The sequence below is a fragment of the Gossypium hirsutum genome, chromosome D12, assembly GCF_007990345.1.
Source record: "Gossypium hirsutum isolate 1008001.06 chromosome D12, Gossypium_hirsutum_v2.1, whole genome shotgun sequence".
Lineage (NCBI taxonomy): Eukaryota > Viridiplantae > Streptophyta > Magnoliopsida > Malvales > Malvaceae > Gossypium > Gossypium hirsutum.
Window position 1 is genome coordinate 47,178,109 of NC_053448.1, and position 14,569 is coordinate 47,192,677.

Sequence of the window (14,569 nt, forward strand, 5' to 3'; positions counted from 1 at the left end):
ATAATAGTAATTTTAGTCCTTTCTGTCTATAACAATAATTTTAGTCCTTAATTTTTATACTTTCTATCAATTTAACCTAATTATATATAAAATAATAAAAAAATTAAAATTCTTTTAAAATATTTAGAAAACTATAAAAATTAAAATTAAAATTAAAATAAATAAAAATTTCAAAATAAATAAAGTGAAAAATGAGGGAAAAATTTTTAAACTTTCCAAATTTTCTCTCTATATTATCTGTATAGAAATATTCAATACTCATTCTTCAAAAATACATATAAGAGAAATTGACATTCTCTATTTTTATCTCTTCTATTTAGATATGACTTTTCTTTTATAAGACAAGAAAAAATATTTTTTTTTTATTTTTGAATAATTGAGTATTATTATTTTATATATAGAAAGTATGAAAATTTAGAACTATTAAAAAAATATCGTGACCAAAAATAATTTTGAAAACTTTAATGATTAAATTGTAATTTCTTTTAGTAAAGTGACCAATATGAAAATTTATCCATAGTTTAATGACTAATGATGTAGTTTACTCATTAATTTATATAGTTTATATATTGACACATATTGAAATAAATAAAATTTATTACGTATGGTAGGGGAAGCAATTTAGAAATTACAAGAAAAAACCAACCATTAAGGAGAAAAAGCATTGGCCAAAAAGACATAAAGAAATATCTGACGATGGGAAGCGCAAGCACCAGCGCTGCTCTAATCTCCCATTTGCAGCTCAACAGATGCTGCTTCAAACTCGTTGAGTCAACCAGGACCCAGCTCGAGTTCAACTCTCTCAAATTCAGGCATTCAAGGAGAGGGAAGCTGGAATTCGCTGCTTCCCGGCGCGGGAAAGGTTTTAGAACAGCCGTTTGTTTCGCTGCCGTTGACGATGATGTCAAAGAGAATCGGCAACAAGTCTTCAGTGAAACCAGAAGCGCCTCTGCCACTGAAGATAGGCCTGGTATCAACCTAATTTTTTTAATTTCCTAATTGCTCTTGGTAATTTAAAGCCTGGTTTCTTTGTTCCTTATTGTTTTTATTTCTTTAAGGCTGAATTGCTCTTCTCTTTTTCTGAAATGAAACTTTAGCTTGGTTACTGTTTAAATAAAATTGAATGTTTGGGCTCAAGTTAGATATTTTACTATATATATATATATATGGAATTGGAATTTGCAAGAGGGATTGGGCATCATGTTATGGAGTGTAACTGCGTGTTCATTCATGAATTGGAGATTTTATTGGAAATATATGTTGGCAGAGAAGGTTGGTGTTTTAGGGGAAATTTCTTAAATAACTCATGCTTGGTTTGGCCACCATCAAATTGTTAAATAAGTCATGCTTTTGGATGAATGTTAACTGCTGATGCTCATGGATTAGATTATTGATGTATAACATTTTAAAGATGCGGTTTGTTTCAGCATAGGGGCTATTAGTGGGAGAGGAAGAGTTAACTAATTATGTGCTTGGACATGAGTTTCGTCGTGCTAGTAGGGATTATAAGCAACTTGGTTGCAATCATGAGAATACTGCAGGAAATGAATTTCTTTCACACCCTTTTCTTAGGTGATGCCAATTATATAAGTTCTTTTTTTAATCTAAATAAAATCCTTCTGCCAAAGATGATACTAAATCAGTAGAACGCCACCTCATTTTTTTATATTTGAAGCATAGAAGGTGGCATTAATAAGAGTGTAGTTTGTTTGATTCTTTAGTAATTCTAAATGCCAGAGAGGATAAATGAATGATTACATCTTGGGAATTTATAATACTACGCTTCATTAAACTATTTCTGGCACAGCTGTTTTTTACTTTCTTGTAGAATATGCTTTACTCACATAGAGCTTTTTGTTAAAGGCATCCAATTAATAACCAAACTGCAGTGAGGTGACAGATTGTAAGGCAATACAAGGCCACTATATATCTCAAATAACTGATCTGGGATACCAGCAATTAATACACTTTGGTCACATATAGGTCTAGTGGAACAGCTTAAAGCCAATAGGCCTGCGTGTGAATTTTGCAAGCAGGGAAGTAACAAACCAAGGTTTGGATTGGATACTGTAGCAAGAAATACTACCAGAAAGCTGGTTGATAATGGGTGCATTTACCCAACCAATAATATATGGCTACTTGCTGCAAACTCCAAAGTTAATGATATGAGATAAAAAAGAAATTTTGACTGTCTCGTTTGAACTTATATCTTATTTTCAAGAGAAATATAGATGATAGAAATTTTTGGAGTGACGACCCTGCCATATTTGCCATTTGTGGAAAAATAGCTTGTTTCTGTGTTCCCATAATCTGCTGTACCCATTCTGTTTTAGTTTCTACCTGATTAAGAGTTTTTGTGAAAACAAAGAATGGCTGTGCAAACGCACACCAGAAGAAGAGGGGAGGAGGTGGGGACTTTAGTAGTTTTATTTAGGACAAAAAAATATTAGCAAATTCTACCAAAACACTGTTTTCCCCTTCTTCTAGTGTGATACATGTTCTTGACATATTTAATTTCAAATCATTAGAAAGGCATTAGCTGCATCAGTTAGATTGTTTGGGAATTATATTGTTTTCTTTATCTAATTCTTGATGATAGTTCTTTCAGGATCTGAATAGAAGTTCATACTTTTCGATAAAAAAATGTTGACATCACTTCTTTGATTATGATATAGATATGGTTAATATCTCACCGGAAGAAGCACCATTTGAGCAGAATAATGAAGGAAGTTCGCTTTATAATTTTCTTTATCCCGATAAAGATCTCCTCCCAGATGATAAAGAAATGACCATATTTGATCATCTTGAAGAGTTACGACAGAGGATATTTGTGTCTGTATTGGCTGTTGGAGCTGCTATATTGGGATGCTTTGCATTTTCAAAAGAACTGATAGTGTTTCTTGAAGCTCCTGTTAAAGCACAGGGTGTACGATTTCTGCAACTGGCTCCTGGAGAGTTTTTCTTCACAACTTTAAAGGTTAGATTGAATGGTTTATTTTGTTTTCACACTATGAATGCTAGTTATTGGTTGCAAAGTTTATAGTAATACCTTAACATGTCTTGAGTACTAACTTCTCTCTCTCTGTTTTATTTCATGTTTATTTATTTTTGGAACTAAAACAGCACCATAGGAGATGCGTTTGGAATGATGTGCTCTTATATTAAGGAAAGCTTTAAAAGTTTTGGATTAATTACTATAGAGTGTTACATGTGGAAGAATGTGACATTGCAATTCCAGTTTTGATCCTATCCTCCCTGATTAACTTTAACCTGCAGCTTGCTTGCTTTATTAATATTTTCAACTTTGATTAGATAAACCAGTTGGTCATTACCTTGCACGTAAAACTTACAAAAGACAAAATGGGGGAGGTGGGGGAAAGAGAAGGGACTGAGTTCAAAGAAAGAAATAAAGAAAAAGTCGGACTACTCATAACAACTGATTTAGTTCATGGCATTCTGCAGGTGTCAGGATATTGTGGCCTTCTTTTAGGAAGCCCTGTAATTCTGTATGAGATCATAGCCTTTGTTCTTCCAGGCTTAACCAGAGCAGAGAGAAGGTTTCTGGGGCCTATTGTGTTGGGCTCCTCAGTTCTTTTCTACGCTGGTATTGCTTTCTCCTACTTGGTTCTGACTCCAGCAGCCTTAAATTTCTTTGTTACTTACGCGGAAGGGGTTGTGGAATCTTTGTGGTCCATTGATCAGTACTTTGAGTTTGTACTAGTGCTCATGTTCAGCACAGGCTTGTCTTTCCAGGTATTTCCTTCCTACTTGTATTGGGGGTAACACTTGACCAGATATTATCCACCTTGCATATTCCCTTCCTACTACTCTTAGGGGAACCTACACTGATACTGTCTCATGGTGAGAGCAGAAGTTAACCTTGAAGCTAAGATGGTTGCATGTGATTTATCATGCAGGTTCCCGTCATACAATTTCTTCTTGGACAACTTGGTCTTGTGTCTGGGGACCAGATGCTTTCCATTTGGAGGTATGTAGTGGTTGGTGCAGTTATTGCAGCAGCTGTACTCACACCATCAACGGATCCTCTTACACAGATGCTTCTGGCAGCACCACTTTTGGGACTTTACTTAGGCGGTGCATGGGTTGTTAAGCTTACTGGACGGTGATCACTACATCATTCAAAACTTAAGTCGGGATTGGTCTAGCAGCCAGTGCATGGCAAGCATGCTCGTTTTGTATATTGTTAAAAAATAGTCATAACGATGACTGCAAGATCAGCCAATAAATTCTTTGTATCGAATTTGTATCATTATATATTTTTTATTTTATCATTGATTGTATTTGATATTTTCTCCACAAATTTAGGATTGTGTGACATGTGGAGTTTGTAGCTTATTAAAACAAGCAATGGTGTGGGTCAAGTATTAGTCTGTTTCAGAAACAAGCAACCCATCCTCACAAAAAATTAATATCTCCAGACTGCTTGCTCCAGGGGTTCCGAAGCTGCTGTCTTCGTTTATTGCTAGCCCAATGGTGGTCACACTTGTGGAGGGATTCCCGCTACAATGGTCACTACCAAGACTGCGTAACATATAGAAATGAGTCAAAGCAAATAGTCAGTTGATCTAACGGCGATATATGAGTCTTGCACATCCAATGGCTGGAACTAAAAAGCAGGTGTTTTAAAACATAAAGGCTCAGCTGAATGGTTGAACCAAATTGGGAAGAGGAGAATGTTTCAGAGTGAGTAGACCTCAAACGTATTTAAAGGAAGCTTTGCTTTGAATAAAAGAAGAGCAGATAGAGGTTGTAATCTAATCATCTGAACTTCATATTATCCTATATTAAACAGCGAAGATCAAGGGATAAACAATTAATTTTATTCTTTTTATGATATTTTTAAAACTGGTGAAATAAACTCTTCTTTTTCTTTTGAACTAATAATAATTAAATAACATCTAAACATTTAAATAAGCTCACCCACTTGTCCTACGGTTTTATTCCGATACTGACAATTAATTCTTACTTATTTTTCTTGATACTCGGGATTGTGTCTCCTCACATATAAAATAATAAATGTTTAAAACTTCTTTTTATTATTAATTAAATGATTAAGATCAATTTTGGCCCCCCAAAAACTGTGATCTACCAATGTTTCTTTTTGAGTTTCATTACTGAATCACGGGAGGATATAGTTATAAATTATGGACAATGTGTTTCTCAAGTTAATAAAAGTAATGATGGATTCCACAGAAAAATAAATTTTGAACAACTACATTCACAACTTTTAATTGAAATGGTTTCCAAACATAAAATATCATTTTATAACCAAGATATTTATTTATATAATCAACTTAAAAAATATATTTAGTTATTCCCTAAGGATTATATTCAAAATTTCCACTTAATTACAAGGACTATATGTAGATTTTTACCTTTTTCACTCTACTGTATCATTCAACGCACGCCCCTGCTGATCTCAAACACATTTTCTAATTGCAACTTTTATGGAGATTTGCAGTTTTTTTATTTATATTTTAGTTAAAGCTGGGAAATTAATGTGAGCTACGACCTTAACGTGGCACCAAATACATGTCCAAGAGACTCTGAGAAATGTGATCCAACTGTCACCTCCCTCTCAAACTATAATATTCTTCTCTCACCCTTCCCTTACTTAAACCTCCTTGCGCCATCTCCTTACCCATTGTACATCATTTGTATCGACCATGGCAGCGGCTTCCCGAATTTCTTCCTTGCTTTCTCGTTCTCTCCTCTCTAAAGGTATTCTTTTTTATTCGAGTTCATCACTTCTTTCAAATGGAAGCAATTTCATATGCCATTTACTGGATACTAGTATTTATCCATAGCTGTAGTTGTTGAAATCATGAAATGTTGATAACAGGGAGGATCTGTGGATTGGGCAGATCAGTGGTTTGTAGCTACACCACCGCTGCTGCTTTAGAGAAACCAATCACTCCTTCTATCAACGTCAACTACACCAAGCTTTTAATTAATGGCAACTTTGTTGATTCTGCTTCAGGTCTGCTTTCCTTCTTTTACCATTTTACATTCTTGTTTGTTTTTATCCCCTTGGTGAAATAAATCAATACTAGGATGAACTACTCTCTTTTTTCTCTCTTAAAAATGGAGCAACTTTATGATTAAGATAAACAAATAGAATTATTACACGTGGCAAAAGTTCAATTAAAATTAATTTCCTTCATCTTCTTCCTCCTCTCTCTCTCTCTCTCTCTCTCTCTCCATTCAACTCTTCTTCTTCTCCAATTGAATGTTTTCCCTCAACATTCATGTGGCAGACACAACCCCCTCTTATGACCCTCGGTTCCCAAGATTTACAAGTGTTGCATCTCAATCAGTCTCATGGTTTGTTGACAATCAAACGAGTGGAGTTAAATAGTACTTGTCCTCAGCAGATTTTGATAACTAATCTTTTTAAGCATTTTGGAACCACTGAAAACATTACTCTGTCGTACGATTGCCAAAGGAGGGGAGGTCCGAATCATAGTTTCAGTTGCAGAAAGGGTGGAAAAGAAATTTTCCCTATGTACTTTAAGGAGGATGAAAAGAAATTTTGACTTAAACATTTTCAAATTAATTCCTATTTTGTCAAAACCGTTATTGTTACACTCTTCTTTTTTTTTTAGTCAAAAAAATATTTAGTTTTCATTAAAATATAACAAATGGACTTATAAGAGGCTTTGGTTTGAGAAGTAAACACAAGTCTTAGAAGAATTTGATTTGAAAAGTACACTTAAAAAACCAGGTTAATAATTGTGCATGTATGTGCCGAGTAGGCATGTTATGATAGTTATTATTGAGGCAGTTGTTCACCAAATCTCCCAATCCAACAGGCAAAACTTTCCCAACATATGACCCCAGGACAGGAGATGTGATTGCTCATGTAGCTGAAGGTGATGCTGAAGATATAAATCGAGCAGTTTCTGCTGCTCGAAAAGCGTTTGATGAAGGACCCTGGCCAAAGATGACTGCTTATGTAACTTCGTACTTTTTACTTCCTTTGTCATATATATTAAAATATCTTCAACCCCCTTGAAATTTGGCTATTGTATTCCAGGAAAGATCAAGGGTATTATTCCGATTTGCTGATCTTATTGACCAACATACTGAAGAACTTGCAACACTTGAGACTTGGGATAACGGAAAGCCATACGAACAAGCTGCTAAGATTGAACTACCCATGATCTCACGTCTTATTCGGTACTATGCTGGTCAGTAAAACTACTGAAAATGCACTTAGCAATTTTCCATCTCAAGTATAATTTACTAGTATCTTGTCTGCTTTTTATGCAATGTTTGACACTGTAGTCTATGGGTTATATAGGTTGGGCGGACAAGATTCATGGTCTTACAGTTCCAGCAGATAGTCCACACCTTCTGCAAACCATACATGAACCAATTGGTGTTGCTGGTCAAATTATTCCGTGGAATTTTCCTCTTCTAATGTTTGCTTGGAAGGTTGGACCTGCCTTGGCATGTGGTAATACTGTCGTTATTAAGACAGCTGAGCAGACACCATTGTCTGCTCTTTATGCTGCCAAGCTACTTCACGAGGTAGATTTTTTCCTATTCACCTTGAGGTTTTTAGTACCTCATAATTTTCTTTTAGATTTCATCCATGGCACAACCTTGAGGTGTCTGCAAATGTTGTTATCATATAATTAAGGATGTTAACCCAGTTTCTTTATAACATGATTATTGAATTCTCAATCTCACTTGGAAATATTTTAACAGGCTGGACTTCCTCCAGGTGTTCTCAATGTGGTTTCAGGGTTTGGTCCAACTGCTGGTGCTGCTCTTGCTACTCATATGCAAGTTGACAAGGTACCTTACATCATTAAAACAACTAGTCACTCCTACACTAACTCTAGTCAGTCCCTGTTCTGCCTGTAACTTTAAAGATCTTGGCAGACATAGCTTAGTCAAAATAAGAAAATTTAATTGAACTGGTGTGCTAAAATTTCTATATATTCTGTCAGATTCAGTTGAACGCAATACGAGTAGTCAACGAAATATATATTTCATTACATCACTCTTATAGTGAACCTAAGAGATCAATGGTAACCATTTACAGCTTGCTTTCACTAGATCAACTGAAACGGGAAAAATTGTCCTTGAGTTGGCTGCAAAAAGCAACCTTAAGCCCATAACATTGGAGCTCGGAGGAAAATCGCCTTTTATTGTTTGCAAGGATGCTGATGTCGACAAGGCGGTTGAGCTTGCCCACTTTGCTTTGTTCTTCAATCAAGTAATGCTCAAGAAAATGTGCCAAAGTCAGTTTCAAAATTGGGTTCCTTTTTATTGACTATAGTTCTAAACCATTTTGTAGGGACAATGTTGCTGTGCTGGCTCTCGTACATACGTACATGAGAGTGTGTATGATGAATTTTTAGAGAAGGCAAAGGCACGTGCATTGAAACGTAGTGTTGGCGATCCATTTGTAGCAGGCATTGAACAAGGTCCTCAGGTAAATCAACCACCAACATATAGAGCCTTCAATTTGTGACCTCATCCAAGTGAATTGTTTCTGCATGTAATCAGTCATTGTATAGAACAATGCTGAATCATATTCAAGCACCCCCAATCTTCCATGGTAGCTAGTTATACTGATATACGGACCCATACTTGAACCAGATTGATTCAGAACAGTTTGAAAAGATCATGAGGTACATAAGATCAGGTGTTGAAAGTGGAGCAACTCTAGAAACCGGAGGGGAGAGGATAGGGGACAAGGGCTTCTATATTCAACCCACAGTTTTCTCCAACGTGAAGGTATTATTACATTCACAACTTGAATGGAAAAACATGATAATGTAGATAAACTGCTCATTAATAGAACTCTTTATTTGATGTTATTAGGAGGACATGTTGATTGCAAAGGATGAGATATTTGGTCCAGTTCAGTCTATCCTGAAATTCAAGTGAGCAAATCATCAGCCTTGGCTTATTATGGTGCATATGTTAATGGTAAGGGAATTGGAGGGTGATGGTAATAACACATTCCTTAACTGCAGGGACATCAACGAGGTTATTCGGAGGGCAAATACGACGTCATATGGACTGGCAGCGGGTGTGTTTACGCAGGACATAGACACAGCAAACACCTTGACACGAGCACTGAAAGTGGGAACAGTGTGGATAAACTGCTATGATGTGTTTGATGCAGCGATCCCATTTGGTGGGTACAAGATGAGTGGACAAGGCAGAGAAAAGGGTATTCACTGTCTCAGCAATTACTTGCAAGTGAAGGCCGTTGTCACTCCCTTGAAGGACCCTGCATGGATTTAAAATTCCTTCAAGCTATCGTTTACAATGCTACATCTGTTTCGTTGATTAGTGAATATTGCAGGAATAAAGATGATTGAGGAATTGTTATTTTATCATAGATTTATGGAATGGAGTGGTGAAATGTTGATTGTGACGGAAAAAAAACTATAATTCTTGTCAGCTTGTCCAGTCGTCAACCCAAGGCTTCGAATTAGGCTTCTTTATTTTTTTATGCAATTTTTATTCCCCCTTTAAAACACAATATTCCCATAGAAAACCATATGCAGCTTTAACAGGGAATAGTCATGTTTCCACACAAATCAATCCGGAGAAACTTGGTGTTCTTAGCTCACTCCAGCAAACCACGATCTTTCCAAACCATTCTTACATACTTTTAAAGATACTTAACCGTATTCAGGAAATCGATCCCTTGGATTGAATATATCCAGAAAGTATTGACTACGATAATACTCCGCTAGCAACATGCAAATGGTGCATTAAGCAATCAAGTCGCCTAAATCCTAAGCAGCTTCTATCTCATGGTTTGCATAATTGCATCCAACTACACATATTAAGTTTCTTTGATCCTTGTCATGCCCCCACCAAAGAGTAGGAACAATTTATCAATTTTAATAGTAGGTGCTCTGAGTCTGACACATGACAAGGCATATAAAAGAATGAAGGTGGGAGATACCTGGATTTCCAAACACTAAATTTTGCTGCATTTTCTGTATGATAAGGTTGAAAGAACTCTCTTTTAACATCCAGAATCCTTGAAAACCATCGCTTCTTATATCCCCTTGCCTAATTGGCTAAACAACCATCCTGACTTGCATTTGAAATGGGATCCTGAATGCAATTATTTTGTTCAGCCTAAAATTACATTAAAGATCAAAAATAGACAAGAATGTAAAAGGATTTCCCAGTTATAACCTATGGTTCCACTCCAAAATTTCCTTTAAACTAATCTAAATAAAGTCTCATAGTCAACATCAAATACCATGTGACACCTATTTCATTTTTAATTGTGAGGCATAATTTTTTTCTCTAAAGAAAAGGAAAGCCCTTTGCTTATACGATAAGTATCTTTTAAGTCCATATGAGGTACCCCATCTATTTATATTGTCAAGATGGTTAGATGCATCTACTATCTCGGCTGGCAGCTTTGTGAATGGACTTTTTCATAGTTTTATTTAGGAAGCAAATGAATTTCAAAACAAATTAAAACTTGAATATATTTTCATCTCATTCACAGTGCTTGATCATTGTTCATTCATAAACAAAAAAAGGAATTCAATCTATTTGTTATTCTGAAAATTAATGTATATAGCTAAAAAGAATACACAAAGACACAGACCCATCAAGTATAAAGAATCCAATTTTTCAAATATTGAAGATTTTGTAGCTCAACCTCAATTAAACCCAATTTCATACCTCACCTTACTACATGATTTTCGTTTATATTATTTATGAAAATAAATTATAAATCTGTAATGTTAACTGCAATTCTTAATCGCAGATATAAAAAGATAGAAGGAAGCAAGATGGGTGAGTTTAGTGCTTCAGTTGGAATAAAAATAGAAAGTGGACGAAGAAACGAAATAAATTCTTTAATAATAAAATAAAGAAAGAATATTTGGAATTTCGGGGAAAGAATCAATTGAATTAGATATAAATCTCCCCACGTGGGATCCATGTCTTCATTTTTGTCAAATTCCCTTCTCTCCTTCTCCATTTCCTTCGGTATCAAATAAAACAAAAGGTTAAATTATGTTTCTAGTCCCCCTATTTTAGTAAAATTTAAGATTTAATCCTTTTACTTTATAATTAAAAATATTTATTTTAATCATTGGCGTCATTAGTAATTTTATTCAAGCCAAGAGGTAAAACCCTCTTAATAAATATGACTTCAAATTTTGATCTTGATTCAAATGCTTATAAAAGAAATCCGTATCACCTCTATCAACCATTTGGTAGTAAAGAAATTTATTATTATATTGATAAAAATATTATAAATTTTTTTACTTAACAAAAAATAATTGGGAAGAGAAATGGATTAAAGAATTTATGTAATGATTTGAAAACCCTTAATATTAAAACTTGACTATTTGAAACTATTTGAACTATTTGAAACACCCCATTTTGGTAAATAATGGTATTGGCACCCCATTTCAGTATTTAATTTTTTAAAATATAATATTGAGGTAAAAAAAAAGCTCATATTATTCAACTAACCCAAATTTTCTTCACCTGCACAATTCAAAAACCAAACGATTTTTTTTTCTAAATAAAGGGAAAATCTGTAACACAACGAAAACCCGTTGTTGACCTAAAACCATTGTTCAGCTACCTTCATCTCATCTGTTAAAAAATTCCAAAGAAATTCATGACTAGCTTCTATTTAATAATGGCCTCTCTCCTAGACACTTCCGTTGTGGATTAATTGTATAAAAATTTAAAATCTCAAATTTATTTGAATGATGTTACATATTACAGGTCACGCATACATAGTCCATCCATTCAAGATTAAAGTATATCACACTATGAATGTCACAAATGAATAAATCCACAAACGAATTTAAGATCTATTCTACTTGGGTCATGTGTGATGAATTGTCAATCCAGTCAGTCATATCTATGTCACTTATCTTCCAGGAGTCATCCACTTTGATGCTCAAAATAAAATATCTCCCTAGTTGGACTTAATAGACGACATATTAGTCTTTCAATCGATTTGCTCATTTTCAATTAGACTAAAGACATGTTTAGGTTCATTTACTAATATAAGTCGTCTTTCTGTATTATGATCCAACCACGTAATACCGCTTAATATTAGTTCTTTTTAATTAATCGTTAGTTGGATTCCAATTAATGAAGAAACACCAGGTACCTTATATTTTGAGAACAAAATAGAAAATCAAATTAAAGAAACACCAACTGTTAACTTTTTTTCACAACGGTAAGGGAGTCCCCTTCTATTGTCACCTCTCTACTCCTCAGATCCAAGCCCATCTGCACTGCCTATATGCATGCGAGCACCTCTGCTGCGAAAGCGGATTCAATATGTCTGTTGATGATAGTTCTCGATTCTACCACATCCCCCTCGGTCATTCGACTCACAATTCTAAAGCAGAACATCTTCGTGTGTTTCTGATAAGTGGCATCAAGATTTATTTTAACCCGGGGTGCTATCAACGAACTCTATTTTTCCAACATGGCAGGTCTATGATACAATCTATCATTTACTTAAGAATTTAATTGAGATGTTTATTTTGGGAAATAGAAAAATAAATATCGGGTTTGGTTGAATTATAAAGTATTAGGTTAGAAATCCAGAAAATACTTTTAATTGGATCTGATATGAAAGAGGCCCAAAAGCCCATCATATTAAAAGAGAGGGACAATAAACCCTAGTATTATTAACTAGGGTTGTCACCCCCTATAATTCTAGTTAGACTAGGAATTCATTTTTCTATTTGAAATAAACTTATACAATTCAACAAGGGTTTTACTTCTTTTCCCTATAAATAGATGGCACCAATAGGGCAAAATACACAACTTTAAGATATTGTTATTCTACCCGAAAATAGTGAAAGCTTATTCTTTAAGAATTAAATATATTTTTCGATATAACAATTTTGTTGATTTCTATTGAAAAGAAAATTTTGTTTTCAAACTAAAAGTAAAGAAAACTATTTCTAGTTTTGTACTTGATTCGAATCGTTCAAGCCCACACTCAAAGCAGTTTGTATTACGAGAATAGTGGAGAAGGTCGTTCGGTTGAAAGCCAAGAATGAGAAGGATCCATCTAGCCTATGTGAAATTTTGGTAAATGGTTCCTTACTGTAAATATAACAAACTGACTCGACTTTCAAAATTTTTATTTTTTGATGAGCAAGAAAATTATTTTCGAACCAAATTTTTTCCAACATTTTGTAGAGGTTGAAAAGTGAAAAATTGTGATTGCAGTTCTACATCTGCATTATGAGCATACTACTAGGAACAAAATTATCCATTCGGATCAACTAAAGGTTTGAACTTTGTCTACTTAGATATAGAAAGGTATGTCAAACTCTTTTTTATCCCAGATTCGTTATCTCGCATATGATTTCATGGTGTAAGATAGTTAGATTTTTATTTTCTATTACGTTCGATGCTCCGACATCCCAACAAACAGTAGACATGCATAACTATTAGGCTTTAAGCATCAAAGGCAATTGGATGAGTAGCCTATGTTCTAATGACTAAGGGTCTGGTTGCTACCTAAAAAAGGGGGTTTAATTATTGCATTAGGTAGACAGCAAAGTTTACATGGGTTTGTAGATGATTGCATGACACATGCAACAAAGCTTGGCAAAGTGACTAGGACGATCACATTATTCGCAACGGAGAGAGTTTAAGTGAAAGATTGTTGCTCAAAATTTCTTTTAGGAAACCATGGCTAATTGCTTTCATAGGCATTTGTAATTCTGCTTGAGATCATTATCCCGTTAAGAAAGAATTGTGATCCCTCTGTACAACAGCTATAGTGATAGGAGTTAATGTTAGCTTGTATGCTTCTTCATGTGCTAAGAAAAGTTCACGATCAATTAACTTTTCATAAAGTTCTCCATATGTGAAAAATGTTGGATCTGGTGCCTTGAGTGTAGTATATTCGTTTGCAAAGTTGTAATTTTTTAAACAAATTGGTTAATAAAAAAATTCATTGATTACATTAATATACTATGTATAATTTTCCTCGTATGGTTTTTGCACGCAAAGCAAAATAGAATCAAATGTTACTCATTGGTTGTCTAATGTTTAACTAATACTAAGCGATATTACATGATCGGATCATAATACAAAAAATACAACTTATATTAGTAGACGAACCTAAACATGTCTTTAATCTAATAAAAAATGAGCAAACTAATTGAAAGGCTAATATGTCATTTATCAAGTCCAATTTAAGAGATGTTTTGTCTTGAGCATCGGAGTGCATGACTCCTAGAAGATAGAGACATAGATGTGACTGACTAGACTAACAGTACATCGGACAGGACCTAATGAGAATAGATCTTGAATTTTTTTATGATTTTATTCACTTGTGACATTCATAGTTTGACATACCTAAATCCTAAGTGGATGACGGACTATGTATGTGTTACTTGTATACTTTGCTGTAAGTAAAAACTTGATTTCAAATAGATAAGAAATCGAAAACTGGTGCATTAAGTCTACAACATCTGTAATATGTAGCATCATTCACAACAATGGAATTCATAACTCGAAACATGGGTAAATGATAGCCTCTCATTAGCAT

The 14,569-nt window shown here is 34.4% G+C and overlaps 2 protein-coding genes across 2 annotated transcripts; both read left to right on the plus strand.

The window, feature by feature from the left end:
* The first annotated feature begins 591 nt into the window (after positions 1 to 591).
* On the plus strand, positions 592 to 4,292 carry LOC107946217 (sec-independent protein translocase protein TATC, chloroplastic). Its single transcript, XM_016880451.2, has 4 exons — positions 592 to 970; positions 2,676 to 2,977; positions 3,463 to 3,753; positions 3,918 to 4,292. Exons 1-4 carry the CDS (start codon positions 697 to 699, stop codon positions 4,125 to 4,127), a joined length of 1,077 nt encoding a protein of 358 aa, XP_016735940.1. The 5' UTR covers positions 592 to 696; the 3' UTR covers positions 4,128 to 4,292.
* Positions 4,293 to 5,483: 1,191 nt separating this feature from the next.
* LOC107946218 (benzaldehyde dehydrogenase, mitochondrial) lies at positions 5,484 to 9,380 on the plus strand. Its single transcript, XM_016880452.2, has 11 exons — positions 5,484 to 5,742; positions 5,864 to 6,001; positions 6,834 to 6,976; positions 7,058 to 7,211; positions 7,325 to 7,554; positions 7,735 to 7,824; positions 8,075 to 8,248; positions 8,330 to 8,467; positions 8,635 to 8,772; positions 8,860 to 8,921; positions 9,015 to 9,380. Exons 1-11 carry the CDS (start codon positions 5,688 to 5,690, stop codon positions 9,286 to 9,288), a joined length of 1,596 nt encoding a protein of 531 aa, XP_016735941.2. The 5' UTR covers positions 5,484 to 5,687; the 3' UTR covers positions 9,289 to 9,380.
* Positions 9,381 to 14,569: the final 5,189 nt, after the last annotated feature.